Below are 27,123 nucleotides of genomic sequence, written 5' to 3' on the forward strand. Positions count from 1 at the left end.
TTTAAAATGGCGATTGCTGCTGCGGCTTGAAGAGAGGCTGAAAGGGAAACTCCTTCCGTTTTCAATTACAAAGTAGCGGAATGAATACTTTTGGCTGTAACTGAAGGCAAACCTCACTCTCACTTCTGTTTTTTTTTCCTTTTTTTTTCCTTGGGGATCTGATATTGATCTTGGTTGGAAAAAAGTTTTTTTTTCTCTTTTCCAGTAAATTTTGTCTGCGTGGAAAAATGGCACTGAGACTTATAAAGCTAGACAAACAGGCAGTGGGGGGGGGATTCCCCCATTAATAAATTACATCAACAAGTTTTAACTCTCCAGTCTCAGAAACCTGACTTTAATATAATAGAATTTCTTCTTGAGGAGATTGTAAGAAGGGATGAGATTGTGAATCAGCAACTTGAAAAATTTAAGTTGGAAATCAAAGAAATTGGTGAATTGGTGAAATCTAAGTTTGGCTTTTTGGATCGAAAGATTTTAAAAACAGCTAATGGCTTAGCAGACTTTGTGATTCAGTTGGATGCAAATACTAAATTATTAGAGTCTAAAATGAAAGAAACTGAGGAGAATTTGGATGACAAGATCCAAAAAATTAAAAAGGACTTGGCAAACACTCAGGATAATAGTTCAGAAGACAAACTTAAAATGGAGGCTGATCAAAAGACTGGTAGTGAAGAAAATGTACAACAGAGGATTGAAAGAGAAGTTTTAATGATTCAACACAATTTTACAGAATATGCAATTAGACTGAGAGGTTTGCAGGAAAATGGCAGAGATGATTTAAGGAAGATATCTTCTGAAATTCTGACTGGGATTTTAAAGGTTCAACCTGATGAAGTGTTTTGCAGGATTGACAGAATTTATAGAATAAACTCCTGGTTGGCAAAACAAAGGCAACTGCCTAGAGATGTGGTGATTTACTTTACAGACAAAGAAATTAGAAATAATATTGTGCAGAATTCTTATAATTCTACTTTGCAATTTCGTGGAAGAAAGATTTGGATTTTTAAGGAACTCCCGTCCAAGATGTTAATGGAGAGGAAGAAATTTGGTTTTCTAGTGAATGAGTTAAAAAAAAGGAATATTTTATTTAGGTGGGACGTCCCAGTTGGTTTAATATTGAGACACCAAGGAGTAAGATACCAACTGAATACTGTTGAAAAAGCGGAAGAATTTTATCAAAAAATTTTAAAAATAAATTTAACATCTTTAGGCATAACACAGGACAAGCAAAAGGAGCTGGAAATAAAGGGAAAACATCAAATTACAGAGGCTGTGGTAGATAAACTGTCTTCGGACTCCTTGGATACCCCAGCTGGACTGTCTATAAATTTGAGAGCAGTGTCATCTGATTCTAATGTGATGAATTATCAAGTTACAGACAAGTGCGTAAATCAACCAGTTGATATACAAGTGATGGAAAAGACATATGAGATAATAAAACAAAACCAACAAGATCAATTTACAAACCAGAATGACAACCGATCAGCTGATACACAACTTGTAGGAAGGAAACCTGGATGGAAATGCAACCCGCAAAAGAAAAAGAAAAGAAACAGATCTCGTAGAAATAGTAGTTTCTAAACCAAGCAACAGTGAAGCTAGGGATTTTAAAAAATAAATGAATATGTGAAAAGATATTGGAGGCGAATTATCGTTTAATACTATCTTGAGGAAAGTGGCAGATCTCTGCAATGCCGTGATATTGGGATGTGGAAAGAGCCTTACATTGTTGGATTTGAACTATCTATTTTGGATTTCTTTTACCGATAAATATATTATAACTATTTTGAGTTACAAGGCAAGAGAGTCATGCTGGGGCATGCAGAAGATCTGGCTGTTACCCACTAAGATGATGGGAATTTATAATCCTGATGAAAACCACAATTACAACTATATGGAATATAATTATAATGTCACTCGGGTGGTTGTTTTTACTTTTATATATACATGAGGATATTCATTATTGATGGGGGCAGAAGATGACTGAAGATTTTGAATAAACTGTTGCACCAGGATGCTATGTTACCCTATTATGGATGATGGATTTAACAATCTAGTGGAAAGACATCAAAGAAGATACTAAATGAATTATAAATTTAAAGTTATTGTCTTTTCTCTTTTTATAAAATGGAATGTATATATAGACATATGTATATTTTAGCAGAGTGGGCAGTGGATTATATTTAGAATTGTAGTGTATGGTAATCTTGCAGGAAACTGGGTTGAAATAGGCTAGTTTAGTGATTGATTAGTTTAAGAAAAAGGATTTTTAAGTCATATATTTTGGGGAGTGGAAGAATTGGATAGAACTGAATAAATGTTAAATTTGGATGTAGGGAGAAGGCTGCTTTGAAATGTTATATTAATATATATAAAAGATTAAAGGTTATGTTGTTGTAATAATAATAATATTTTATAAGTTTGGGGGAGGAGAAAAAGGGTAGATTATTGCGAAAAGCGGAGTTATAAGAATATTATGCTAAGGGTCAGTACTTTGAGGAGTGAGTAAGGGCATGGTAAAATATTATGTAATTAATTATGAATTAGCTTATTGTTGTGAAGAAGAAGTCACAGGGGGGATGGGTGGTGAGGGGGGTTAGGGAAGGGGGGGAAAGGGGGAAAAACTTGTATTTGAAAACTTTTTCAATAAAAAAAAAAGAAAAAGTATCAATATAAATTAAATAATAAATTACCTATATGGACAATACCTAGACATATGATAGAGAATATAAGTGTGGAACAGAAACAAGATGTGATTACTTATAAAGAGCTTCTTATCTTGGAAAGAGGCACATTGCAATTAAAGTCTTGAGAGGTATTAAAAGAAGAAAGGAAAATTCAAACTTGGTTTTAGTATGGACAGTTGTATACTAGATGGAAAGAAGATCAGAAAATTGGTATTTTGCAAAATGAAGAAAATTTAATAAAACAAATCAGGGATCAAAGTCCAATGCATATTAAAAGGCTGTATAATGCATTGATAGAAATAGATTCAGAAACTGAGTTAGTGAAAGACTGTATGATAAAATGGGCACAAAACTTTGGGGAATCAATAACCATGAATGTATGGGAGAAAATATGGGTTAGAAATGTAAAATTTACTCAAGCCCAAAACCTGAGAGAAAATTTTTACAAAATGTTTTATAGATGGCATTTAGATCCCAAAAAGTTAACTTGTATCTACCCAAGTTTACAATCTACGTGTTGGAGATGTAAATGTAATGATGCAACGTATTTTCATATATTGTGGACATGTAAGAAAATTAAGGCATTTTGGATTAAGATATGGTGGATTATACAAAATATTCTTAAAAGGAAGATAAAATTTACTCCACAGTTGTTTTTATTGGGTATAACTGTAGATTGTACAGTTATAGAGACTAATCTGATTTTGAATTTAATAACCGAAGCCAGACTTTTGGTGGCGCAATATTGGAAGAAGGAAGAACTACCTACTATTGAAGAATGGACATTAAAAGTAGCTAATTTGGCGGAGATGGCTAAAATCTCTGCATATTTGAAGGATCGTTCAAATGAAAGATATGTACTGGAATGGAGAAGATGGATTGACTATATACTAAAAAAAAAATATGGGACTAAAAAGTTGCAAATAGCTTATGAATGAAATGTCTATATGATTTTTCTTTTTATTCTGACATTTTGGTACCTATCGGGGAGTTAAAGAGTAAGGGGGAGTTAAGAGCTTATAGTTAGTTTGTTTATGTTAGATTATGTTTGTTAAATGCAATACCCTGTATTTTGCTCTGGGAAGTGGGGGGAGGGGAGGGAGAAGGGAATGGGTGGGGGGGAGGAGGGGGGGAAATTTGTTTGTAAAACATTCTAAAACTTTTATATATATATAAATATATATATATATACACATACATACATATATATAAAGCGCTCCATGGCATAGGACCCGGGTACCTTTGAGACCCACTTCTGCCACCAATAGCCTCCCACTGGCCAGTTCACTCCCACAGAGAGGGTCTCCTCAGGGTGCCATCAGCCAAGTTATGTTGGCTGGCGACACCCAATGGGAGGGCCTTCTCTGTGGGAGCCCCTGCCCTGTGGAATGAACTGCCCCCGGAAATGCATAAGATCTCCGACCTCCGTGTATTTCGCTGTGCCCTCAAGACCCTGTTGTTCCGCCAGGCCGGGCTATCAATGTAATGATTTTTAAATTGGGTGTTTTAAATTCTTGGGGTTTTAAATTTGAGCCGAAATTATTTAATAATTTTAATTATTTTTAACTGATGTCTGTCTTTGTGCTTTTAATAGGCTGTACACCGCCCTGAGTCTTTCGGGAGAAGGGCAGAATATAAATGGATCATAAGCTTCCTAACAAACAGAAAGCAGCAGGTGAAGCTAAGCAGACTCACATCAGATACCTATACAATTAGCACAAGGGCCCCCCAAGGCTGTGTGCTCTCTCCACTTCTCTTCTCTCTGTACACCAATGACTGCATCTCTAACGATCCATCTGTTAAACTACTGAAGTTCGCAGATGACACAACAGTGATCGGTCTCATTCAAGACAATGATGAATCCGCATACAGACAGGAGGTTGAACAACTAGCCTCGTGGTGCGACCGGAACAATCTAGAACTGAACACATTCAAAACCATAGAAATGGTGGTAGACTTTAGGAGAAACCCTTCCATACTTCCACATGTTACAATACTAGACAACACAGTATCAACAGTAGAGACCTTAAAATTTCTAGGTTCTACCATATCGCAAGATCTAAAATGGGCAGCTAACATCAAAAATGTCATCAAAAAAGCACAACAAAGAATGTTCCTTCTGCGTCAACTCAGGAAGCTCAAACTGCCCAAGGAGCTGCTGATACAGTTCTACAGAAGAATTATTGAGTCTGTCATCTGAACCTCTGTAATTGTCTGGTTTGGTTCTGCAACCCAACAAGACAGACACAGACTTCAGAGGATAATTAAAACTGTAGAAAAAACAATTGCTACCAATCTGCCTTCCATTGAGGACCTGTATACTGCAAGAGTCAAAAAGAGGGCTGTGAAAATATTTACAGACCCCTTGCATCCTGGATATAAACTGTTTCAACTCCTACCCTCAAAATGACACTATAGAGCACTGCACACCAGAACTAGACACAAGAACAATTTTTTCCTGCAGGCCATCACTCTGCTAAACAAATAATTCCCTCAACACTGTCAACTATTTACTAAGTCTGCACTACTATTAATCTTCTCATCGTTCCCATCACCCATCTCCTTCCACTTATGACTGTATGACTGTAACTTTGCTGCTTGTATCCTTACGATTTATATTGATATTGTTTCCTGATTGCGTGTTGTACCTTATGATTCTTGATGAACTTATCTTTTCTTTTATGTACACTGAGAGCATATGCACCAAGACAAATTCCTTGTGTGTCCAATCACACTTGGCCAATAAAAAATTCTGTTCTGTTCTGTTCTGTTCTGTTCTGTTCTGTTCTGTTCTGTTCTGTTCTGTTCTATTCTATTCTATTCTATTCTATTCTATTCTATTCTATTCTATTCTATTCTATATTTTACAAGCCACTTAGAAAACTTTGGTTAGAAATTAACAAAGAAATGTAACACACTTAAATACGTCAAAGCTTGCATAAAAGTAGTTGATTTAACTTGCTTGATGAACGAGCCAATTTTTAATTGGCTCAATGTGTTTTTGTTGTATTTTAATTAACTGCAGTTTAAAATTTAAAAAAGTTTATAAACAGTTGCTTTGGACAGTGAGATGGGCAGCACTGAAATTTAATAAATGAAATAATAAAAATAGAAATAAAAAATGAAACTGCTTTCATTTATTGCAATATGAGTTGTCTTGTCAGGCTATATTCTGAAAGACTGCTTATAACTTTTTTAAAAAATCAATTAAACAATTAAAGGCTTAACTGTTTAATTGATTTTTAAAAATGGTTTCTAAGCAGCCTTTTAGGATAATACACATTATTATTACACACAGTCCAGTCAATTGGATAAACCCTGAAAATGAGGGATTTTATGTAATGTGATTTCACAGCTTAAAAACTGAAACACGTCTTTTAATGTGATGTCTTCTCTTCTGTGTTTCAGATTCCATACTAATTTCCTTCAGTATGTGTGCCACAAGGGCAGCCAGGCACAAGAGTGAGGGTCAGGGTTAAAATTTCACATTTTGTGCAAGCTGTATCTTCAACATCCTTTACCCACTTTTTAAAAATGCATATTATTTAATTGTGGTTTACTGCGAACTGTATGGATTTAAGGACTGCAGCCACAAACAAGACAATTTGCACTGTGAGCATCCTCTAGTGAAAAGAGCTGTTTAATGCACCGATTTCAAAGACTGAAATTAGAATGCTGGGAAAGCTGAGGGGAGTTATAAACAGAATAATCCAAGTATGGTTTGTACAAAATTCTACTTAAATTGTGAACACATTACATTTGGTTACTAAAGTTTTAAAATATTGGCAAAGATTTAAGCAGTTTCACAAGATCATAGATATGCCGTGGGCAGGAAAGATAAGTGTAAAACCAAGGAGATAAAACCTGCATTCTATGTGGAAGCCTTTCATACAATCCCTGGAATCAATCAAAAGGCACATTTTCAAAACCTCTCACAAAAAGTAAGCATTTTCTCCTTTACTTAAGGGAAACTGGAATGCAGCGCTGTCATTTGTAAGTCAAAAATAAAAGTCATTTCTCCATCAGACTTCAGGCAACAATCAGAATCAAAAAATCATAAACTACACCTAACAAAAGGAAAGATGGGGGAATATCATGTCACATCTGTTTTGTATGCAATTAAAGCCATTTGAATATTTTATGCATTTAGAAAATGCACTACAAACGTTATTTTTAAAACAAAAATATTGTTGTGAGAATAATTCAGACATCCTAAAAATATATTATTTACTACAACATTCTAGAACAGAACTTACTATTACATTGATAGATTATAGGATGGTTTTCTCTCAAACATCCCTATAAATTAAAACCATGAGTTTGATTTAAATTGGCAAGCAAATAGTTTAAAAGTCAAAGCTGTGCTTTGATGACAAAAAAGCGGAGGCCAGCCAGGCAGCTTTGTGCATACACCTATCAAAAGGCTATCAAAATATCCTTCATGGGTGTCTGTATTTAGAATTTAGCAGCTGCAACCATACAAAGCCTCACTCCTTTTTTTACATACTCCATAGATATGACATGCATAAAAAGGGGGCAGTTTCAATTATCAGGATCTGCTGATCCAGTTCTACAGAAGAATTATTGAGTCTGTCACTTGTACCTCTATAACTGTCTGGTTTGGCACAGCATCCAAACAGGACAGGTACAGATGCCAATGCATAATTAGGACTGCAGAAAAAAACAATGGCAACCAGCCTGCCTTCCATTGAGGACCTGTTTACTGCACGAACCAGAAAGAGGGCTGAGAAAATATCTACAGATCCCTCACATCCTGGACATAACCTGTTTCAACTCCTCCCCTCAGAACGCCGCTATAGGGCATTCCATGCTAAAAATCATAGACTCAAAGACAGTTTTTTTCCCCATGCCACCATTCTGCTGAACACTTAATTCCCACAGCACTGTTTAGGCTTAAAAATTTATCCATATAGTAGGCTCTATCATCTCTATCAGCTTTCTCATCTTCTCATCATTCCTACTATCTTCTACTATCCTACTGGAATCTTATGAAGGAATCTTTCCTACTATCGACCTACTATCCTATTGGAATTTTATGATTTATCATTTGTTTGTATCTTATGATTAATAATTGTAACTATGATTTATGATCTATGACCTATCACTTTGTTGTACGTATGTACACTGAGAGCTTCTGTACTGGAGACAAATTCCTTGTGTGTCCAATCACACTTAGACAATAAAGAATTCTATTCTATTCTATAAAGTCATCCTGAGTTTTTTTAGCCCTTCCTCAATACCCAGTATCTCCCACACAGCAATAAAACATTCAGTAATTTTTGAATTTAACCTAACCAAGCTATCAAACTCCATTTTTATGTCATTTCTTTTTGAAATCATTCCCACATTCCTGCAATCAATCACATGATCAAAACTTGGGTGCTTGGCAACTGGCATGTATTTATGACAGTTGTAGTGACCCGGGGTCATGTGATGACCTTCTGACAAGCAAAGTCAATGGGAAGGCCAGATTTACATAATAGCTGTTACTAACTTAACAACTGCAGTGATTCACTTAACAACTGTAGCAGGAAAGGTCATAACATGAGGCAAAATTCACTTAACAAATGTCTTGCTTAGCAACAGAAATTTTGGCCTCAATTGTAGTCATAAATTGGGGACTACCTACACCTCAATTCAGCCCCTTTGTACATCCAATAAAATCACCAATCTTGTCTGGCTGTACTCTCTCCTGACTGCTGAGTCAAGAGAACTAAAATATTGCAATGCCGGCACGGAACTTTTAGAATGACAATCTAGGACTGCAGTGCTCCTCATTCCTGGGGAAATTTGTAACTAAAGCAGAAATGTGCCCTTATTTAGTCCAGGGATCGAGGCTGTTCACAAGCCCCAGGATAAAGAGAGATGGCTTCCATTTCAGTCGCAAAGGAGTAGCTATTTCATTCCGGTGCCCATTCAGACAACCACTGCTTGCAGTGGGTTTGCTGTTCCTCCATCTCTTGGGTCTTCGTTTCAGGAGTGACGTCACAATTTAGGACAGCAGATGGATCTTCCTGCTTTTCTTCCTTCCCTGCCCAGATGCCCTTGTCTTTCAATTCTTGGATCAGCTCATCCAAGTGGTGTGTAAGACGCTGAGGGACCCAACTGCTGTCAAAGGAGGGAACAAAGGGGTCTGGAGCGCTCACTTCAATAAGCTCCTTGTTGGTTGGAATGCACAAATAATACGCATGCAACATCATCCGATATGGAGCATTGTCCTTCTTAAAGCTATAGGTAAAGTCCCCAACAATTGGGTGCCCAATGGCACTGCAGTGGACCCGGAGCTGATGGGTTCTTCCTAAGAAAAAAGACGTACAAGGAAAACAAGTTTCCAAACAGGGAAACTTAGGCTGTTTGTGCAAGATTCTTTCCAATACTCTACTGATGACCTTGTGCGAAAGCATGCATGTTTGTTATAAGTACAGGAAGTTGTCTATATGCCATTAACCAATCTGTGACTTAAGACTGTCTTCTGGAATCATTCTATCATTGTTGGGATGATATAGAGCTCTCCTCGTTACTGTTATTTTGATGCAATGGCTGGATGATACTAGAAGCCACTAGTGGTAAAACAACTTTGTCCCAGCATGGGGCAGTTTGGTGGTATGACAAATACATTCCCAAAAGTAACTCAACAACAAAAACATTTCCTTTAATTTTATTTACATTGCATGTTTCATTAAAATCCAATATATTTTATGGAAGCCACCATCACGTAATCAAAGCTTTCATCTTGACACTTTGGGACCCCCTGCAGACCCTCCCCATTTTATAATGAAGAGGGTATTTAATTTACTATTATAACTATTTTTAATAAGGAAGCATTAAAACTGAACTTGGGTAAGTACGTTTGGAATTCCCTGGTGTCTCAATTTCTAGAGTCTCAAGCTGTACCCTCGACCCTCTACAAAGCACCTTGGCTAAGGTGCCGCCTCTACAGAGGGTCGGCTTTTGTTTCCTTTACCCAGCTACAGGATGGAGCCTTGGGTCTCTTGTACTCAAGGTTGATGCTAGACCACAGAGCAAAACAAAATGCTGCCTTATGTTAAATTTTTAGAGTTCACTAGTTTGCCAGCTTGCTAGAGTGTCTGGCAGAAATCTTTCCTAGCACAATTTGGAAATGCTAAGGATCTAACTTGCCCCCTTGTGCAGACAAACCCATCACTCCACCTCTGAGCTTTAGCTTCTCTGCGAAACTATAACCAGTTTTTGGAAAATAAACTGAGCTAAGAAATCACAAGTCTCAGTCTGAGACAAAAGTTGCAATCCGTAATTCTTTTCTCCTGAAATGTGCAGATAGGTCTGTACAATCAACACTAGAAAACTGGCCTAACTCTAACTTTTATACTACCATGTCCTGGAAAAAAGCAAGCAAATAAAGATAATTTTACTTATTCAGTTTGTACATGCTGTCATTCTAGTATCTGAACAACAGAGGCTTGACTAATATGTATATAATGACTAATATATACGTCATTAGGACCAGTATTACTTTTACTTATTTATTTGAATTTATTGGTAGCCCGATTCTAGTGGACTCTGGACAATGTACAAAACTAGAAAAAAACATAAATATAAAATCAGACACCAATGATTAAAATTATCCAACATAAATAAAATCAACAAAAGAATAAAACAACAAGCATCAAGCTCAGGCCTGGGGCCAATGCCGTGTTTTCAAACTTTCTAAAACTCTAGGAAGGAGGGTGCCATTCTTCTCGGGGGGGGGGGGGGGGGTGAAGTTCAGAGGGTGTGGCCTGTAAAGAGTGGGCAGGCTTCCTAGGTCACACAAGATGGCCGTGTTTAATGGAGGAGACCTAGAGCACACCCACCCTGCTGGAACATACTGGGCAGGCAAAAACAATTGAAGACAAGCAGTCTCTTAGCTAATCACAGTCCAACTATCTACTAAAGCAGTGTTTTTCAACCTTGATAGCTTTAAGATGTGTGGACTTCAATTCCCAGAATTCTGGCTGGGAAATTCTGGGAGTTGGAGTCCAGAGATCGTACATTTACTAAGGTTGAGAAACACTACATCAAAGGATCTTGTTTTATTTCATGGATTGTATCTTTTTACCACTTCACATCTGGAAGGACTTTTTAAAATGCATTCAATACTTAATACTCACTTTCCAAAATGACAAGAATTTAGGTAACTCTAAACTGTCCATTATATAAGATAACATTTGTAACATAATAGAATTCTTCACCTATTCATTTGAAATAATTATATGTGGAGCAATTAACATTTAAACTTTAAAAAAAAATTAAAAGTTTTTTTTACCACAGATACATGTAATTTCAAAGCTTATTTTCGAAAGATTCGCTGGATAGGGAGGTGAGTGGCATATAACTTAAATAAATAAATGGTTTTAGCATTATTTCTCCATGTACCAACCAAGCCTACAGAACCATAAAGAAACAAGGAAGGGTGTAAACAGTGAAATCTCTTTTGCATGGCAGCAGTGGAATTTTATTCTAATTCTGGGGGAGAGATCTCTGTACCTGTGAGAGGCTGTAAAAGCACTTTTGTTGCTGGCTCTCCACTGTACAACCCATATTCAAGGACTACGAGTTCTGACCGACAAGGTTTCGGGCTTTTGCAACCTGTTAAGAATTAGACATTGTTTTTATTAAGGAGCGATAACAGTAATTCAGCAGTTTTAAAAATTTCAGCATGTAGTCCAGCAAAGTACACACAGGCTGATACAAAGTCAAAATTCTCTTCTAGGAAGAGGAGAGCATTTTTCTAGGATTATGTATTCAACCAACCAACAAATTAAGGGTCATGTGTACTCCTCATAAGGAGACAAAACTAATTATGTTTGTTTTCTTTTCGAAGTTTAGAACATTCTCTGAATATATGAACTATCATTAAGGATTGGTTGAAAACCAAGCTGTCTTAAACCTGGCTCACAAACCAGTGTTTGATGCACAGACACTGTCCTTAAGTTAGGTACAAAGTAGATAAAAGCACAAAGGAGTACAAGGAAAGAAATCATAAAGGCAGATGACTGCTTAAAAGGCAGGAAGCTGCCTGCACCTGAATCAAGCTGCAAAGTCATATGGACTAGACTGTATTTCCTGGAAGAAGTATTTCAGAGTTTCAGAGGGTATGTCTTCCAGGTCTGCCTAGAGCCATCATGGCAAATCTGTGGCACGCAGAGCCCTCTCTCCGGGCACGTGAGCAATCACCCATTGCTCTCCAGGTTCCGGTGCGCTGGCCAGCTGGTCTTCATACATGCGGGAGCACCAGGAACTGGAAGAGCAGCCACTCAGTGCACATGCGTACACCGGGCAGCTGCTCTTCCAGTTTCTGGCCTAGAGAATTGGACTGTGAACTTTCAGCAGCCAAAACAGATACAAAGCAACGAAGCATACAGGGGCCAAATGAAAATAATTAAAAGTAAAGAGAAAAACAATCTATTAGTAGACCTAGCTATCCCAGAGGCAAAACTGTTTGTCTGGAATCCCTGATTCTTTGTCATGCAATAAACCAATCTTTGAAAGCAGAAAAGGGACTTCACAGTCATAGTAGCCTACCATCGGTCCCTTCAATGCACATCATGTGAGTCATCCCTTCAGTCGTATTCTTCCCTATAGCAAAGCAGATCGTCCTCTTTGCCTCCTGGATGTGGCCTCTCACCTGTCCAAACAGAAGACACTTCAGAGCAGTGATTTACAATGCCATGTTGGTTGGTTCGTTAGATTTATATCTTGCTTTTCCTCCAAGAATGCAAGGCAACTTACATTACTTGGTCTATTGTGTGGATGTTTGGGTGGTTTAGGGGTGGGGAATTGTGGTGGGTGGGAGTGTGCTTGGGGATTATGTGTGTGGGACCTGGTCTTTGGGTGTTAAGTAAATTATTGTGTATACACATACAATGACAATAAAGTTTATTATTATTATTCTCTCACTTTTCCCTCAACAACCACCACGTGCTGTAGGTGGGACTAGGTGGATGGAAGTAGCTCAGAATTCATAGATAGCAATAGCACTTAAGACTTATATACCGCTTTACAGTGCTTTACAGCCCTCTCTAAGCAGTTTACAGAATCGGCATATTGCCCCCAACAATTTGGGTCCTCATTTTACCCACCTCGGAAGGATGGAAGGCTGAGTCAACCTTGAGCCTGGTGAGATTTGAACTGCCAAATTGTAGGCAGTCGGCGGTCAGCAGAAGTAGCCTGTAGTACTGCGCTCTAACCACTGTGCCACCGGGTCTCCCCCTCCAATTCCATCTTTATCATTACCCCACTCTGGTGATATGAAATGTCATTGTTGTTAAGAAACAATACAAGGTAATACAAACATCCTATCTGAGGAATAAGAAATCAATAGGGCATGTACATATCTACAGAACTAGAAAATCTGAATTTTATTCATCCATCCATTTGTTTGATTTATACAGATAGTCCTCAACTTATGACTATACATTCAGTGATTGTTCAGTTACAATGGTGCTGAAATTAGTTAACTTATGACCGGTCAATGCACTTATGATGAATTCAACATCCTGTAATCATGTGATCATATTGGCACTTGGCAACTAACCAATGGTTGCAGTGTCCCTGGGTCATGTGATCCCTATTTGCAACCTTCCCAGTTGGCTTCTGGCAAGTTAAATCAATGGATGAAGCCCTTGATAACCACAGCAAAAAAGGTTGTAAAATCATGCAGTCACATGATGATTCACTTAACAACCACTGTCAGATCTGTCCCAATCCAATCCCTTAGGAAACAAAGACCCTTGACTTCATTTGCTTAAAGCAAAGGGTTCTTTTACTAAAGGTGTTGGTTACAGTAAAGTCAAACCAGCTCTGAAATACCCCACGCTCACTATATACAAAAAAAGGTGTCAGGGTATGTAGATTTAAGCTGTAAGATGATGGAAGGTTGTAAGTGGAAGCAACTGAAAGCTGATGCAATTAGAGTGAGGCAGCAGGGTTACTGCCACTTTAAGAAGCCGGGTCAGAGGGCATCTCCCTTCTACTCATGTTCTCTCTCGTCGTGTATCTCATTGCTCTCCTTGTGTCCGTAGCTGTATGACAAGGTATTTACCACGTATAAGTCTGTATATATTTAGCTGTACATAAACCACTGTTAATTATCCAAAGGCGCTGTGTGCTGTGTTTTGCCCCTGGGTTTATCTCATAATGCTAGTCACGCTGCCTAAACTCTGTCAAAAGATGTAGGTTTGCCCACAGCCCATCTCTCCCCCCATGACCAGTCCATTTCCAGCCAACCAGAACTCATCCTTCCACCCTCTTCTTCCCCCTTCCAACTTTTGATGGCAGGATGCCTGTGAGGCGCCAAGCTGAACTAGACAGTGCTGACAACCACACTGCTTAGAGATGGAAGTTCTGGTCCCAATTGTAGTTGTATTTCAAGGGCTACCAGTAATCACTCACCTCTCTGTGGGCAGTTTACAATTAAAACATAAACAGTACCCTCCCTCCAAAAAATAAATGAAGCAACCATTCAAAAATATGCTACTATTAAAAACTATACAGTACAGTCACCAGGACAGCACAATCACATCAAGAACAGATAAAGTCATTTTTATGGGCTCCACACAACTTTCTCATCCCCAGATCAGATGGCCAAGTCACCTTTCAGGCCCTTCCAGAAGGCCAGGGGCAGCCAGATACCCAAGGGGCAGGAGGATGTTCCATAGGGTGGCTGCAGCATCAGAAAAGGCCCTCTGTCTGGCTCCTATCAGGTGACACTCTCCAGTGGTGGGAACTCACAAGAAGCCTTCTCTGCAGGATCTGATGTCCAGGACCCATAGTAGATGTCACTAGAGAGTTAATCATCCTTCAAATAACCTCCACCCGCCATGTAGCATTTATAGGTTATCACCAGCACTTTGAATTGCACCCAGGAATAAATTGGTAACCAATACAACTGATGGAGCAGAGGTGTAACATACACAGATCTAAGTGTGCATGTAACAGTCCATGCTACTGCATTTACACCAACTGAAGTTTCTAAAACTTTTTCAGGGACAGCCTCATGTAGAGTGCATTACAGTAATCCATATAGGTGACCAGGGCATAAGTGACTGAGCATAGTCTCCTCATCCAGGAATGGGTGTAAGTGGCACACAATCCAAAGCTATGCAAAGGCTCTCCTAGCCACAACTGCCACCTTTTTTTCAGGCAGGAGTCATGAGTCCAGAAAGATACCCAGACTGCTCACCAGGTCTGTCTGGGGAACTGCGACCCCACCCAGAACCAAAGATGATAAGTTCCCAGATTCAGATGGCCGAGAACCCAAAGCTACTCAGTGTTGCCAGAATTGAGCCAAAGCCTGCTGTTCCCCATCCAAGCCCCTATGATCTCCAGACTCTGACAGGATCTTGGCAGCATTGCTTACTTCACTAGGGACAGAGATATATATAGCTGGCTGGGCATTAAAAGCCAAAGTTATGGATGACCTGATCCAATATCCTATAAATGTTAAACAGGAGTAGAGACTTGTAACAAACTCTGCAGCATTCCACAATCAACACTGACTGAAACCAGCCACTGAGGAGGACGGAAGAGAACTAGCTCAATACAGTGCTGCCCCTCCCAATCCCCACAGCAGGTCCAGGAAGATATCATGGTTGATGGCACTGAAGGCCACTGAGAAGAGTAAACAATACATCATAGAATTACCAACTCAGACAAACTAGCTAACAGTAAACAACAGCCTAATCAAGGAATCACCAAGAACACGCACACAAACTATGAGAGGGCAAGTGACTAGTATATAAAGACAGCAACTCCCCTCTCTTAAAGCACCAATGATGTTACCTAATTTGGTAATGAAATATCTGCAAGAAAACAACCAAGCTCTGAGAGCACCAAAGACCTCACAGTCAAGAGGGGAAAGGATGGGTATATTATCTCCATCCTGCTTTCACCAGAGGTCTTGTGGTGAAAGTATAATTGATGCTGTTTTTGTCCTATCCCCGGGCCTGAATCTCAACTGAAATGGGTCCAGATAATCTGCTAGGACCCTCTGAAGCTCTTCCACAACCATCTTCTCAATACTTTTTCCTAAAAAGGAAAGCTTGTATACTGGACAAAAATTATCCAGAATAGTTGGATCCAGCAATGGCTTGAAGAGAGGGCATCCGTTTAAGGGGTGTCCGCACCACTCGGTCAGAGAATTTACCACTGCTGAAACCAAACCTCATATGGAAGCCTCCCTGGAAGCTTTCACAAACCAGGAAGGATATAGATTTTTAAAATTATTTATTTATTCATTTGATGTGCCTCCCCCCTTGCCCAGACATGACTCTGGGAGGCTTACAAGCACTGAAATTACTAAACATTCAAATAATAAAGCAGAAAATAGCATTAATAAATACTGTTAAAAGATGGAGAGGAGGAAAACACGAAGTACAGAGAGATGTGGGGGACTTTCCTAATTCAATAGCCACCTCCAGAATGGTGCAGCCCCGGGCCAGCTGGCAGAGCCAGGTCACCAAGCCCTTAGAGATGGTCAAAAAGGGTGGGTGCAGATCAGTGGTGGGATTCCAAATCTTTTCCTACCAGTTGTATGAAAGCGCGCTTTCCGCGCATGCGCAGCACTCAAAGACCACCCTTGATGTCAGTGCTGGTGAGCTGAGCTCTGCCACACGAATCAGCTGAGCTAAAAAGCAAGAGAATATAGGACAGGGAACGGCAGAGGCAGTGGGGTGGGGCCAGCCAGAGGTGGTATTTGCCGGTTCTCCAAACTACTTAAAATTTCAGCTACCAGTTCACTCGAACCGGTCCAAACCGGCTGAATACAACCTTGTGCAGATCTCACATTGGGAGGTACATCATTTCAAAAGGCAGGAGCCACAGCAGAAAAGGCTCTTCTCCTGGACCTCGTCAGTTGAAATTCCATGGCTGACAGGATTCACAGCATGCCCACCCTTCTGGCCTGGGTGGGGAGGACCAATACCCATTGGATGAGACTGCAAATAACCATGCCATGAAGGACTTTAAAGATGATAAGCAACACCTTGAATTGCATCCAGAAGCAAGCCGATAGCCAATGCAGCTCATGGAGCAATATAACATGGACCCCAAGAACTCCCCACACCGCTGCATTCTGCACTAGCTGCAGCTTTTGAATACGCTTCAAGGGTTGCAGCTAGTGAATAGAATAGAATAGAATAGAATAGAATAGAATAGAATAGAATAGAATAGAATAGAATAGAATAGAATAGAATAGAATAGAATAGAATAGAATAACAGAGTTGGAAGGGACCTTGGAGGTCTTCTAGTCCAACCCCCTGCCCAGGCAGGAAACCCTACATCACTTCCACATCCATCTTTAATACACTTCAAGGGTAGACCCATGTAGATCACACTGAAATCAGGCGTCCAGGCGTGTTGTGGCCCCGCCCTCCCAGCCTATCTCATCGGAGGAAGAAGGCTCCGAACATGAAGAAGAGGAGTCGGCCAGGCCTCCCTCTCCAGGCCCCTCCCCTCTGGCACTGCCTCAAGTGCCGGCCGAGGAAGAGGAGATTAGTCAGGAGCCAGGTGTCTCCGATGAGAGCGAGGGAGGTGATCTGTCGTTCCTGGATCCACGTCAACGAAGGCGTGATAAACGGTTGCAGCAGTTAAGGAGGCGTGCCAGGGATTATAACTGAGTCACTGGACCACACTCCAGAGACTATATAAGAGAGTGTGGTGGCCATTTAAGACTCTGTGACGGACAAAAACTGGCTAGTCACTTGAACAACGCTTAAAGCTGCCGAAAGGTTTCTTGTTTGGAACTGGACTATTTGCAATTTGTATGTATTTTCTGTTTATCTGATGAAGTAAAGCCCTTGGCAGTTGATGCTCGTATAGCTGCCAAGTTTTAGATAACAACCTGTGTGCGTGCCAAGTGCTTTCTTAACCCTCGGCTGACTGTGTTTGTGTGTGTGTGGAGACGGGGACAGAACAAGGCGTGAGATGTACCAGGACTTGAGTGACTGACTGCATGACTCCCAAGAAGTCTCACATCTGGCATACAACACAGAGATGTGCAAAGGCTCTCCTAGCTGCACCATCACCTGCTCTTTGAGCAGGAGTCATGAGTCTAGGAAAAACCCCACGTTGTGTATCATATCTGTCTGAGATTGTGCAACCAAATACAGAACTAGAGAGGTTGAATTCCCAGATCTGGAATGCCAGGCGCCCAAAGCCAGGGTTCAGTGGAAGCATTTTGTCCCCATCCAGACTTCCACAGCCTCCAGGTACTTCAAGAGGGCAGCAACAACATCACTTGGGTCACTAGGGGTGGAAATACAGAACTGAGTATCATCCCTGCACTGAAGATACTTCAATCCATGGTGATGAAAGATCTTACAGAAGCTTCACATAGATCTTAAAGATCTTAAAAAGAAGTGGAGAGAGTACCAAGTCCTATGTCACAGCACAAAAGGGATCTAGGACAATTGATTGCAGCAACATTGCCATGCTCACTTCACCCCAGGCCCTCCATCAAAGCCAACCTATTGTAGGCATTCATTCTCAGCTGGCCCACTGCCAGCACTCCTGCTCTGCCACAGGTCCCCCCGTCCTCTCCCACCATGGCAATGGGACTCAGGGACACTTATCCCTGGTTGATTCACAGCGCAGGACAACTAATCGCAGGCCAATCCACATGTTGAGGATCTCTGCCTCCCCATTGGATGGCAGCAGCCTCAGGCAGTGAGGAGATGGGGACAGAGCGGTGGGTCCATGTGCAAGGCCCCTGATTGGCCTGCATGTTTTGGGCTCATGCTTCAGCAGGAGCCTGGAGCAATTTGCATGGGGGGCAATGTTCATGGACAAAATAAGATATTTTGTTTTAAAAATGCTTGGGTGGTAAAGCCATAGAAGCAGGTGGAGCACTGGGGAGGGCAGCGGACACCAAGACCGCGAGAAACATGGGGGAAAAATCTTCCTTATGGAGTGCCAAAATTTGCTTACTCCACTTGCAACAGTCTCCATTCCCCACACTTTCATTGGCCTGCACCATGGCTTCCTCCTCTCCTCCTTCTCTCCCCTTTCCGTCTTGGCTCGCTCTTACTCTCTCTCCTTGCTTCCTCCCTTTCTTGCTCTTTCCCTCCAGCAGCACCTGGAAGAAGGAAGATCTGCACGCAGACCTATCACTGTCCCCCACCTCCCTGGCGCCTGAGGTTGCTGCCATCTAATGGGAAGGCAGAGGCCCATCCTTCATCGCGGAGATTGAATGGCAAATAGTTGTCCTGCACCATGAATCAGCCAGGGATAAGTGTCTCTTGTGAATCACCCATGGCCGCACGGTGGGGAAGAAAGGATCAGTGGTGGGACAGGAGTGCTGGCAGAGGGCCAGCTGAATGAAACCTGCAATAAGTCGGCTGCAATGGAGGGCCCGAAGTGAAGTGGGCATGGCAATGTCACCACAATCAATTGTCCCTTTCCGCCACAAAGGAGCAGCCTCCTTTACACAAGGACCTCTCTTGTTATATGACAATTCTTTTCTTATTGCCCCCACACACTACTGCTCAGCGAAGTCTATCCTCTTAATTCAAAATGTAAACATTCAGAAAGATTTTCATTTCCATTTCTACAGTCTAGAAACCACTGCAGTCTGGCTGTCACATAGTGGAAAGAACAGGGGTAGTTTACCAATGCAAGATAGGCCTTGGTGACTGTCTGATTTTTGAAACACTTGTATACACTGCCAGCCGCCTCTCTGTTCAGTGCCACACAAAGTGCCCCACTGGTGGAGAAATCCAGCTGGTGGCAAAACCTAGGAAAAAAAATACCCAAGATATGTTAATATGTAAACCCAATTAAAATATTTATAGACCCTCACTGTTATGTTGAGACCTAAAAGATGGTCAGTTTCTGGTTTAGAGCATTTGAAGGACTAGACCACTTGGTGGGATCACTGCTGTTGATTTTTGATAGTGGCACCTATTGCTGCAAAAAGCAATTTATGAAGATATGATAAAAAACTAAAACACAATCAAAACCAATCAGAAGGCAAAACTAGTAACATCAGAAAAATATAAAGGGGCAACATAGCAACAATAGAAGCATTGTTCTAAAAGAAATTGTACATGATTTGAAAAGCCAGCAGTCCAACTCTCAGCTGAAAAATTGAGTAGCTAAGAGAATGCTGCTTGTGCTGAACTCCAAGGATTGCTCCATTCCTTCAATGGGCAAGGAAGTAAAAGCAGCATTCCTAGATGGAACAGCATTTGAAACGAGCATTCTAGTTGCCCTCTCTTAACAGATGGGGCTCAAGGTGTCCATCATCAAGACCCACCACCCTGTCCCTCACAGAAACCTCCCCACTTACCTGAAGCCATAGTAAGTGTCTGGATCAGCAAGTTCTGGAAATCGGTATTTCAGCTGACTCTGCAGAGTCAGCTTTTCATGCCACATCTTACTGTCGATGCGGACATCCCAGTGCTTGTTGACCACAATGAAGTCCTCACTTTGATACAAAATTGACAGGTTGTCAATGCTTACAGGCTCCATAGTGGCAAACCCTTGGCAGAAAAAAAAGGTAGTTCAGAGCTTCCATAACTGTTACACTTTATTTCTCAGGAGATGTTTGACAAATACAATGAACACCATTAAAGGATTGTAGTGTCCTCTAACCCAGAGATTTTTCTGGCTCTCCAGGAAGTTTTTGGAAATCACTTAGGATTTTCCAATAGAAATGGGAAATCACTCTGCACACATCCCTTGACTCAGTATAAGTAGCAGCAAAGCACAAACCCAAAGTTTTATGAATAGCTACTGAAGTTCAGTGATAGACCACCAACAGTTAAAAACTGTATGATTAAATGGATGCTGAATTTGGATGAATGGTAGTAATAGTTATGCAACAATGGGAATTTAAATGGAAGACCATTACATTTATGCTTAGGAGTTTATTTCATTACTGGTTTATTGCTCCAGTCCAGATCTCTAAAATGATAGTAAGTTTTTATTTTAAAAAACTCTATAAATATAATGATCAGGACAGAATATCTATGGAGATTCTTGGTCACCCAGGATAGTTGTCCCAAGGGTACTTTTTCAAAAAGCAACTGGACTTTGTTTTTTCCTTGTAGACATTTTACTTCTCAACCAAGAAGCTTCTTCAGTTCTGACTGAATGGTGGGGGGAACGGAAGGATTTATATTCCTCGCAGTCATCTGGTTGTTAGCACTCTCTTAAAGAGTTATTGAGGCCACTTGGGGTTTATTTGTGCCTTCAGGATCATCTGAATCAGCATGCAAATGGGTAGTAGAACCTTCTTAGAACTGCTGAAAGGACTTTATTGTAAAAGGATATAGATTATGCCTTATCCCCCCCCTCTCTGTTGAGAGAAGGATGTTTAATTTTAACACAGATGACCTCTTTGGCCCCTCTTTCAAACCAGTGGTCCTCTCTGTCCAGAATGTGGACTTTCACCATCTTGCTAGTTGATAAAGGAAGATGCACAGTTGTCCTGAACACTGACGACTATAATGCCAAGGTGAAGAGTTTTCTGAAGGGCAGTGCTACATATGAGACTCTGAGGAGAGATTCTACCAGAAGTTATGAAAAAAAGGCCATTGATTTCCTGCAACTACCAAAGGACAGTGCCACCAACAAACCACAATATTACCACCTTTACCCTGGGGAAGCCACTCCATGCATATATGGACTTCCCTAAATCCATGAAGAGGGAACTCCACCCATTGTCAGCAGCATCAACTCCATTATCTACCATGCTGTGAAACATCAAGCTACTCTTCCATCTTATTAGCTCACCACCCATCACATCAACAATTCACAAGACTTTGTCAAATTTTAGAAGCTAAAACTGGATCTGGATGAGACAATGGTTTCTTACAATATGATTTCATTCTTCACCTGCATTCCAACGGAAGCTGTCACAGTAATGAAGAAACAACTGCTACAAAACAGCACATTAGGTGACAGAATTACACTCAGCCCAAACTACATATGTGCCATGCTGGACCTCTGCCTGAATACAATGAAGGTTACTACAGACAAAAACACGTCTGCACCATGGGTCCACGTGTTTTCCCCATTGTGGCCAATCTCTATATGAAAGAGGTAGAAACCAAAGCCCTGAAGTCCTTCACAGGAATTCTACCTCTCACTGATATAGATATGTGGATGATACTTGGGTCAAGATTAAAACACAGGAAGTGGAAGCCTTCATCAAACACGTCAACTCTGTGGACAGATACATCCAAAGTTTAAATTTCTCCTGACATCGTTTTTATATTTCAATTTTACTTAGAATTGTAGTGTGGGCGTAATTTATTAGTTACAAGTAAATTTTATACTGTCTGACTACTTTTCCTGATTTTATATTCTACTTAGAATGTACCATAATAGTGATTTTCAAGTTTTTTAAAATAAATGGCAAACTAACACATCTCCACACACATTGCGGCTACGAGCAAAGGACCAGTGAATAGACCAGCAAAAAACTAAGTAAGTTTTTACTTTAAAAAGTTATAAATAAATTATGGGACAAGATAAATGTGAAATATTGGCAGATTTGCTATAAAATTTAGGAGCCTGATACTCCCTAACACAAATCATGCATTAAAACTTAGAAGTGTAAATGATCCACTACCAGTGAAAGTCTGTATGTGTTTATCTGAAAACAAGTCATTCTGAGCACAAGAAGAGCTGAGCTGGAAAGTCATCTAGCCCAATCTCCTTCTTGGTGCAGGATTTGCTGCAGCATTTCAGATGCCTGCAGATGGTTATTTGGCCTCTATTTGAAGACACCCCAAGATCACTTCGTCTGGCAGCCTATTTGTTCCATGGTGGATAGATCTTATCAGCAGGAAACTCTTCCTCATAGTCCTGAATATGGCTTGCTTGGTTTGGGTTTATTTCTTACAAAATGTATATCCTGTTCCCATTCACAAAATCCAGTGGGTTGTGCGAACCCCAAGGCTTCCTAAAGTTGAGGCTTATGGCAGACGGGGCAGCTTGAGGCCCCGGGGCTGCCCGCTCTTTTGCACTCCTGGCACAGCCGCCAAGCCCAACTATGGAAACTATCAGCGCAGCACCTGGTCACCCTTTAGCAGACCCGCAACACACGCCCCGCCATTTTCGAATGGGGGGCCAAATTCAGGGCGAGCCCCGCGCAAGAAAAGGGAGATGGGCGCTACCTCAATTTATATAAATAAAATATAAATAAATAAATACGGTTCCGTTCCCCACTGAGCCTAGCATAGAGCTCGTCTAACGGGCGCCCCCCACTACTTTTTTTTTTTTTTGAGGAAAAAGTCAGGGTGGAAGAACTCTGCGCATGGGCAGGAGCTCTGCTCTTCCGCCATTCACAAGTCCGCCCAGCCCGCGGTTTGGGGCCAGGGAAGCGGCCTCCCGCCCCTTCCACCGGCGCCGCTTCTGGCGGCAGCTACGCCGCGTGGCTCCCGGAGCCTCCTTCGCCCCTCCCGCCCCTTCCCAGCCTGGGCTACGTCCCGGGACTTCTCGGGGCTTTCCCCGCCGAGGCTCCCCGATTTGGGCTGAGGGGCCGCGGCCGACCCCGAATCCCCTGGTGCTCGGGAATTTCGGGAGGGACTCAGGAGCCAGGGCGGCGCGCCACCCTCCTTGGCCGGATACGCGACCCCTGGGGGCGTGGGGACGGTTCAGAGCCGCCAGCGGGGGCAAAGCGGCGAGACCTCCCCGCCAAGAGAGACGCCGGCCGGCGAGTGAGCGGCCCACCCACCTGCCCTGTCCCGGGTCTCGGCGAAGGCGGCCCGCGAACAACGCCCCCCGGCCGCACGGACCAATCAGCGCTTCCCCGGGCCGGAGGGGGCGGGGAGGATGGCCTGGAGGCTCTCCCGGAAGTGCAGGTTTTCTCGAGCCCGTCTGGCCCTCCGGCCGGAAGAAGGCTGTCCCGGCTGGCGGCGCTCTTTCCCGCCGTCGAGCGGAGCGGGAGGGGCGAGCGATGGAGGACGACGGGCGGGAGCTGTACGGCATCGAAGACGAGTTCGAGGCGCAGTTCGCCGACGAGCTGGAGGTCCTGGCGGAGCTGGAAGGTGGGGAGAGCGGGAGGGCGCGATTCGCCGACGCAGCCTCTTCTGGAGCAAAATGAGGGCCGCCCCCCCCTCACAAGAAGGGAGACCGGCTGGAGGGCCCGGGGGGCGCTCTCGGGCTGCAGCTTCCCCGGCAGGAAAAGGGCTGCTTCACCTGCTGGGCCTTCGGTGGGCGGCGAAGGAAGCGCCCTCCGCCTCTCGGCCGCCCGGAGGCCTCGGGAAAGGCTCCCGAAATACCTACCGCTGCTTCGAGCCAAACGCCGCGCGGCTTCAGTCCTCCCGCAAGGCCTGAGGGCCCCGGCTGAGGTGCTCTTCTTCCTGCGAAGGAGAGCCGCTCTCGTGGGGAGAAGGCCTGGAAGGCAGCCGGGGAGAGCCTCCCTGGGGAAATCGGATCCGGCTCCCTGCTGCTCGGAGTCGCTGAGTGGGAATCCTCTCCCTTTGACCCCGTCCTAGAGGGCCTTTCGCGCCTCTCAATGCAGAGCTCCAAGGGCAAACGCCGGAGGTTGGATGCGGCCCACGTAATGATCACTTTTGCCTAAACTGTAGCGTGGTCGAGGACTATGAAATGGTTTGCTCAGCCCAGCTGGAAGATTTGCTTTGGATCTGCGAATTGTTTGATTGCTCTCCTGTTCCTTGCAGGTCCAACCCTACCAGTGGGATGCAATAAGGTCTCCAAATTCCACAGCCAAAAGCGAACATTTGAAGAGGCGCTCTCTGCTGGGGATCTGGTCAAGGACCTCCGTTTTTGTCTGGAAAAAGATGGCCCAGACCGGGTTCCCCCCAAGAAGATGCTGAGTGATGGTAAGCCAAAATGTGAGGGACCCAAAGAGCCCCCAACAATCACAGAAATGGTAGAAGATTGTCTGATCCGGAAGGTTGGCTCAGTTCACTGTGAGTTTTAAAAGTCCATTGTACAATAAAAATGGTTTTATCTGCTGATTTACAAAAGGATGGCTGTTGCATTTGGAGTTTTATTAAGGAACTAAGGCAATTTGACTTTATAGGGGCTGTAGCTATGACATGTGCTTGTGCTCTTTTGTCTTGGGGCAAAACGTGAGATGGCATCTTTCAGCAATAGTGCCTTGCCAGACACTTCTTTGGGCTCTTGAAAGAGGAGGTTGGCATGCTGCAAAGCAAAGCAAACTTTTCAGCCTCGCAATTCGTGCTGGAAAATTTTATCCCTCAAGGACTTTGAGTACTTCAGTCCCCCAAGCATTTCAAACATTCTGAAAATAAACGGTCTTTCCAATTTTAGGGAAGCTGCCAGTAAAGAAGGGAGACAGGGTACTCTCAAAAGGGAGATCCAGGAATCTGGTACAGCTACTGAAAAGGTCACAGCCAAAGTCTCAGTAAAATGACCTTGGGAATTGTTGGAACTTACCTTTGGAAGAAAATGGGGACTCAGTGAGGGAGTAGCAAACCCCACCTCCCTCTCATTCCCACTTCCCTCCCTCTCCATCTCTTATTGTCCTGTCGCTGTATCCTCATTTTCTTTTTCATTGTTTATTCTATTCCATTAGAATTTGCTATTGTTATATTTACACTTTTTATTTCTCCGTTTTGTTGTGAGTCACCTAGAGTGAACACAGTGAAATGGGTAGCAAATAAATTCAACAAACAAATAAAAAATAAAGGTTCTCAGAAGAGGTTCAGATTCTGTGGCAGGAGATAGAAATCTAAACCAGGGATGGGTAGCTTTTCTTGGTTGGGGACTGCAGGGGCATGGCCAGTGGGCTGATGATTGTCCAAACATGGACAAGGCCAAAATATTCGAATCCTTAAGCCTTGCAGAGATTTTATCCATGGAAAGTGACAAAATGTAGAAAACCTATTTGACTTATGAACAAAAAGTTCTCAACTGGCTGAATGGAATTATATGGGTTGAAGTCCCACCCTGCTGGACAGTACCAGGTTGAGGAAGACCCATTTACAAATAAAACAGCTGTTCCTTCTCTGCTCCCTGGCATTCTGACAGCACCAAAACCAAAGCGACGGCGACTTGAAGCTATGAAAAGGCTGGACTTTGGGCAGCTCAACAGAATTGTCTCTGAAGACTCACCGCAGGATAGTTCAGCACCAACTCTTTCTTCAAATGACCTTTCTGAATACCTGGATGAAAGGTTAGTTCATCAAGACTAACAAAACACAGTGATTTGAATGATACTAGATCTGCCCTCGTAGGAAGTGTGAAGAGCTTCCCCAGTTTTCCATCATTCCAGTTGGACATTTGTAAGATCCAAAGGCATCCCAGACAATAACAATAGTGTAATTGATGCCTTTTTCCATCAAAATATTTTTTTGACATAGGACATTGATAGGATTTGAGCTATTGATAGGCTACTACACTGAACTACTGTTGACTATTAGATAGCAGGGGACAGGTACAGAAAGCCATAATGACTGTCATCTAGTAGTTGTCCGCCATTTTGCAATCCAGGTTTGGTAGCCCAAAACTGAGGGAGGTTAGTGGGCAGCAGGAGAAGGGTCTGGGAGCACATTACTTAAGGAAGAGGAGTTATAAATAAGGTTGTGAAATATGGTTCCCTTTGGCACAGGGCATGTCTTTTCCAGATAGTTGAAACTACATTGCTTCTCATCACAAACCAGATGAGTTACAGTCGGAGCCACTAGTTTGAGGAAGCCTGACTTTTCCCTGAGCTGCCTTTTCAAAGCTTTGCTAAGAGCTGTTCTTCTTTCCCTACTATATAATTGGGTAGGAATCCAAGACCTGATGTCGCAGATCAGGAGGAAATAAGTGACATAGTCCTGCTGCATGCCACGCCTCCAGGAAAGGAGGAATCTGGAAAGATCCTCAAACGTCCACCCATCCTGCAAGACTACATCAATGTGACCTCTACTAATGGCACACGAGTCTTCATGGTTGTGAAGGAGGATGGCATGGCAATGGAGGTACCAATTGAAGAAGGGCTTGAGTTTTTGTGCAAACTCACTGTGGTCTTCTTCCGCTTGCCAGGAATGTGGAGGGACAGGTGGGGGGTGGGTCACATCCTGCTAGGCTTGTTATACTCATTGGAATGCTTTTCCTGGTTTTTCAGTTTGCCAGCTCTGTTAGTTCGAAGAGACAGAGACCACTTCACCTTCTGGGTGTCCCATTTGCCTACCTAAAAGAACAAGTAATGGAAGAGGTACATTTCTCCTCTACTGCCCTCCCCTTCCCCCAAAGCAAAATCCTGCCTATGTTTCATCCCCCCCTGCCTGGTTCATCTGGCTTTTGCATCAGCTTTTGGCAAAGATGCAGCAGTTTGTATTGTTTGCGCATGAAAATACCAGATCCAGCTTAATGTCAACTGTCCCACTCAGTCATCTAGTAAAGACAGACTCCTGGCCCATTGTTTCACCAAGAGTATACTTTAGTAAAGCTTAAGTGGTTACAGAAGTAACGA

General features: G+C 42.4%; 2 protein-coding genes across 16 annotated transcripts in view; one reads left to right on the forward strand and one right to left on the reverse strand.

Moving 5' to 3' along the window:
* Positions 1 to 8,608: 8,608 nt before the first annotated feature.
* On the reverse strand, positions 8,609 to 23,449 carry RPUSD1 (RNA pseudouridine synthase domain containing 1). 2 transcript variants are annotated; one of them, XM_070955173.1, is made up of 6 exons: positions 23,410 to 23,449; positions 20,014 to 20,206; positions 19,335 to 19,458; positions 12,252 to 12,354; positions 11,214 to 11,315; positions 8,609 to 9,006 (listed from the first exon to the last, which is right to left on the reverse strand). In XM_070955173.1, the coding sequence occupies exons 2-6, from the start codon at positions 20,193 to 20,195 to the stop codon at positions 8,609 to 8,611; spliced, it is 909 nt and encodes a 302-aa protein (XP_070811274.1). In that variant the 5' UTR covers positions 20,196 to 20,206; positions 23,410 to 23,449. The 2 variants fall into 2 exon arrangements, with proteins under 2 accessions (XP_070811274.1, XP_070811275.1); XM_070955174.1 differs by lacking the exon at positions 23,410 to 23,449 and adding an exon at positions 22,303 to 22,312.
* A 131-nt stretch (positions 23,450 to 23,580) lies between these two features.
* Positions 23,581 to 27,123, forward strand: part of CHTF18 (chromosome transmission fidelity factor 18) — a 53,198-nt gene continuing 49,655 nt past the window's right edge. For 12 of the 14 annotated variants that reach the window (XR_011601090.1, XR_011601091.1, XM_070955282.1 and 9 more), the window contains exons 1-5: positions 23,581 to 23,722; positions 24,359 to 24,610; positions 25,695 to 25,839; positions 26,437 to 26,629; positions 26,776 to 26,865. Coding sequence is in view for 12 of the 14 variants with exons in the window: in XM_070955282.1 (XP_070811383.1) it covers positions 23,632 to 23,722; positions 24,359 to 24,610; positions 25,695 to 25,839; positions 26,437 to 26,629; positions 26,776 to 26,865 (771 nt within the window). In the remaining 2 variants the exon portion in view is untranslated. The remainder of the gene's footprint in view (positions 23,723 to 24,358; positions 24,611 to 25,694; positions 25,840 to 26,436; positions 26,630 to 26,775; positions 26,866 to 27,123) is intronic. The other 2 variants (XM_070955280.1, XM_070955281.1) reach the window with 2 other exon arrangements.

The sequence above is a fragment of the Pituophis catenifer genome, unplaced genomic scaffold, assembly GCF_029215685.1.
Source record: "Pituophis catenifer annectens isolate HBS135680 unplaced genomic scaffold, rPitCat1.0.hap2 SCAF_16, whole genome shotgun sequence".
Lineage (NCBI taxonomy): Eukaryota > Metazoa > Chordata > Lepidosauria > Squamata > Colubridae > Pituophis > Pituophis catenifer.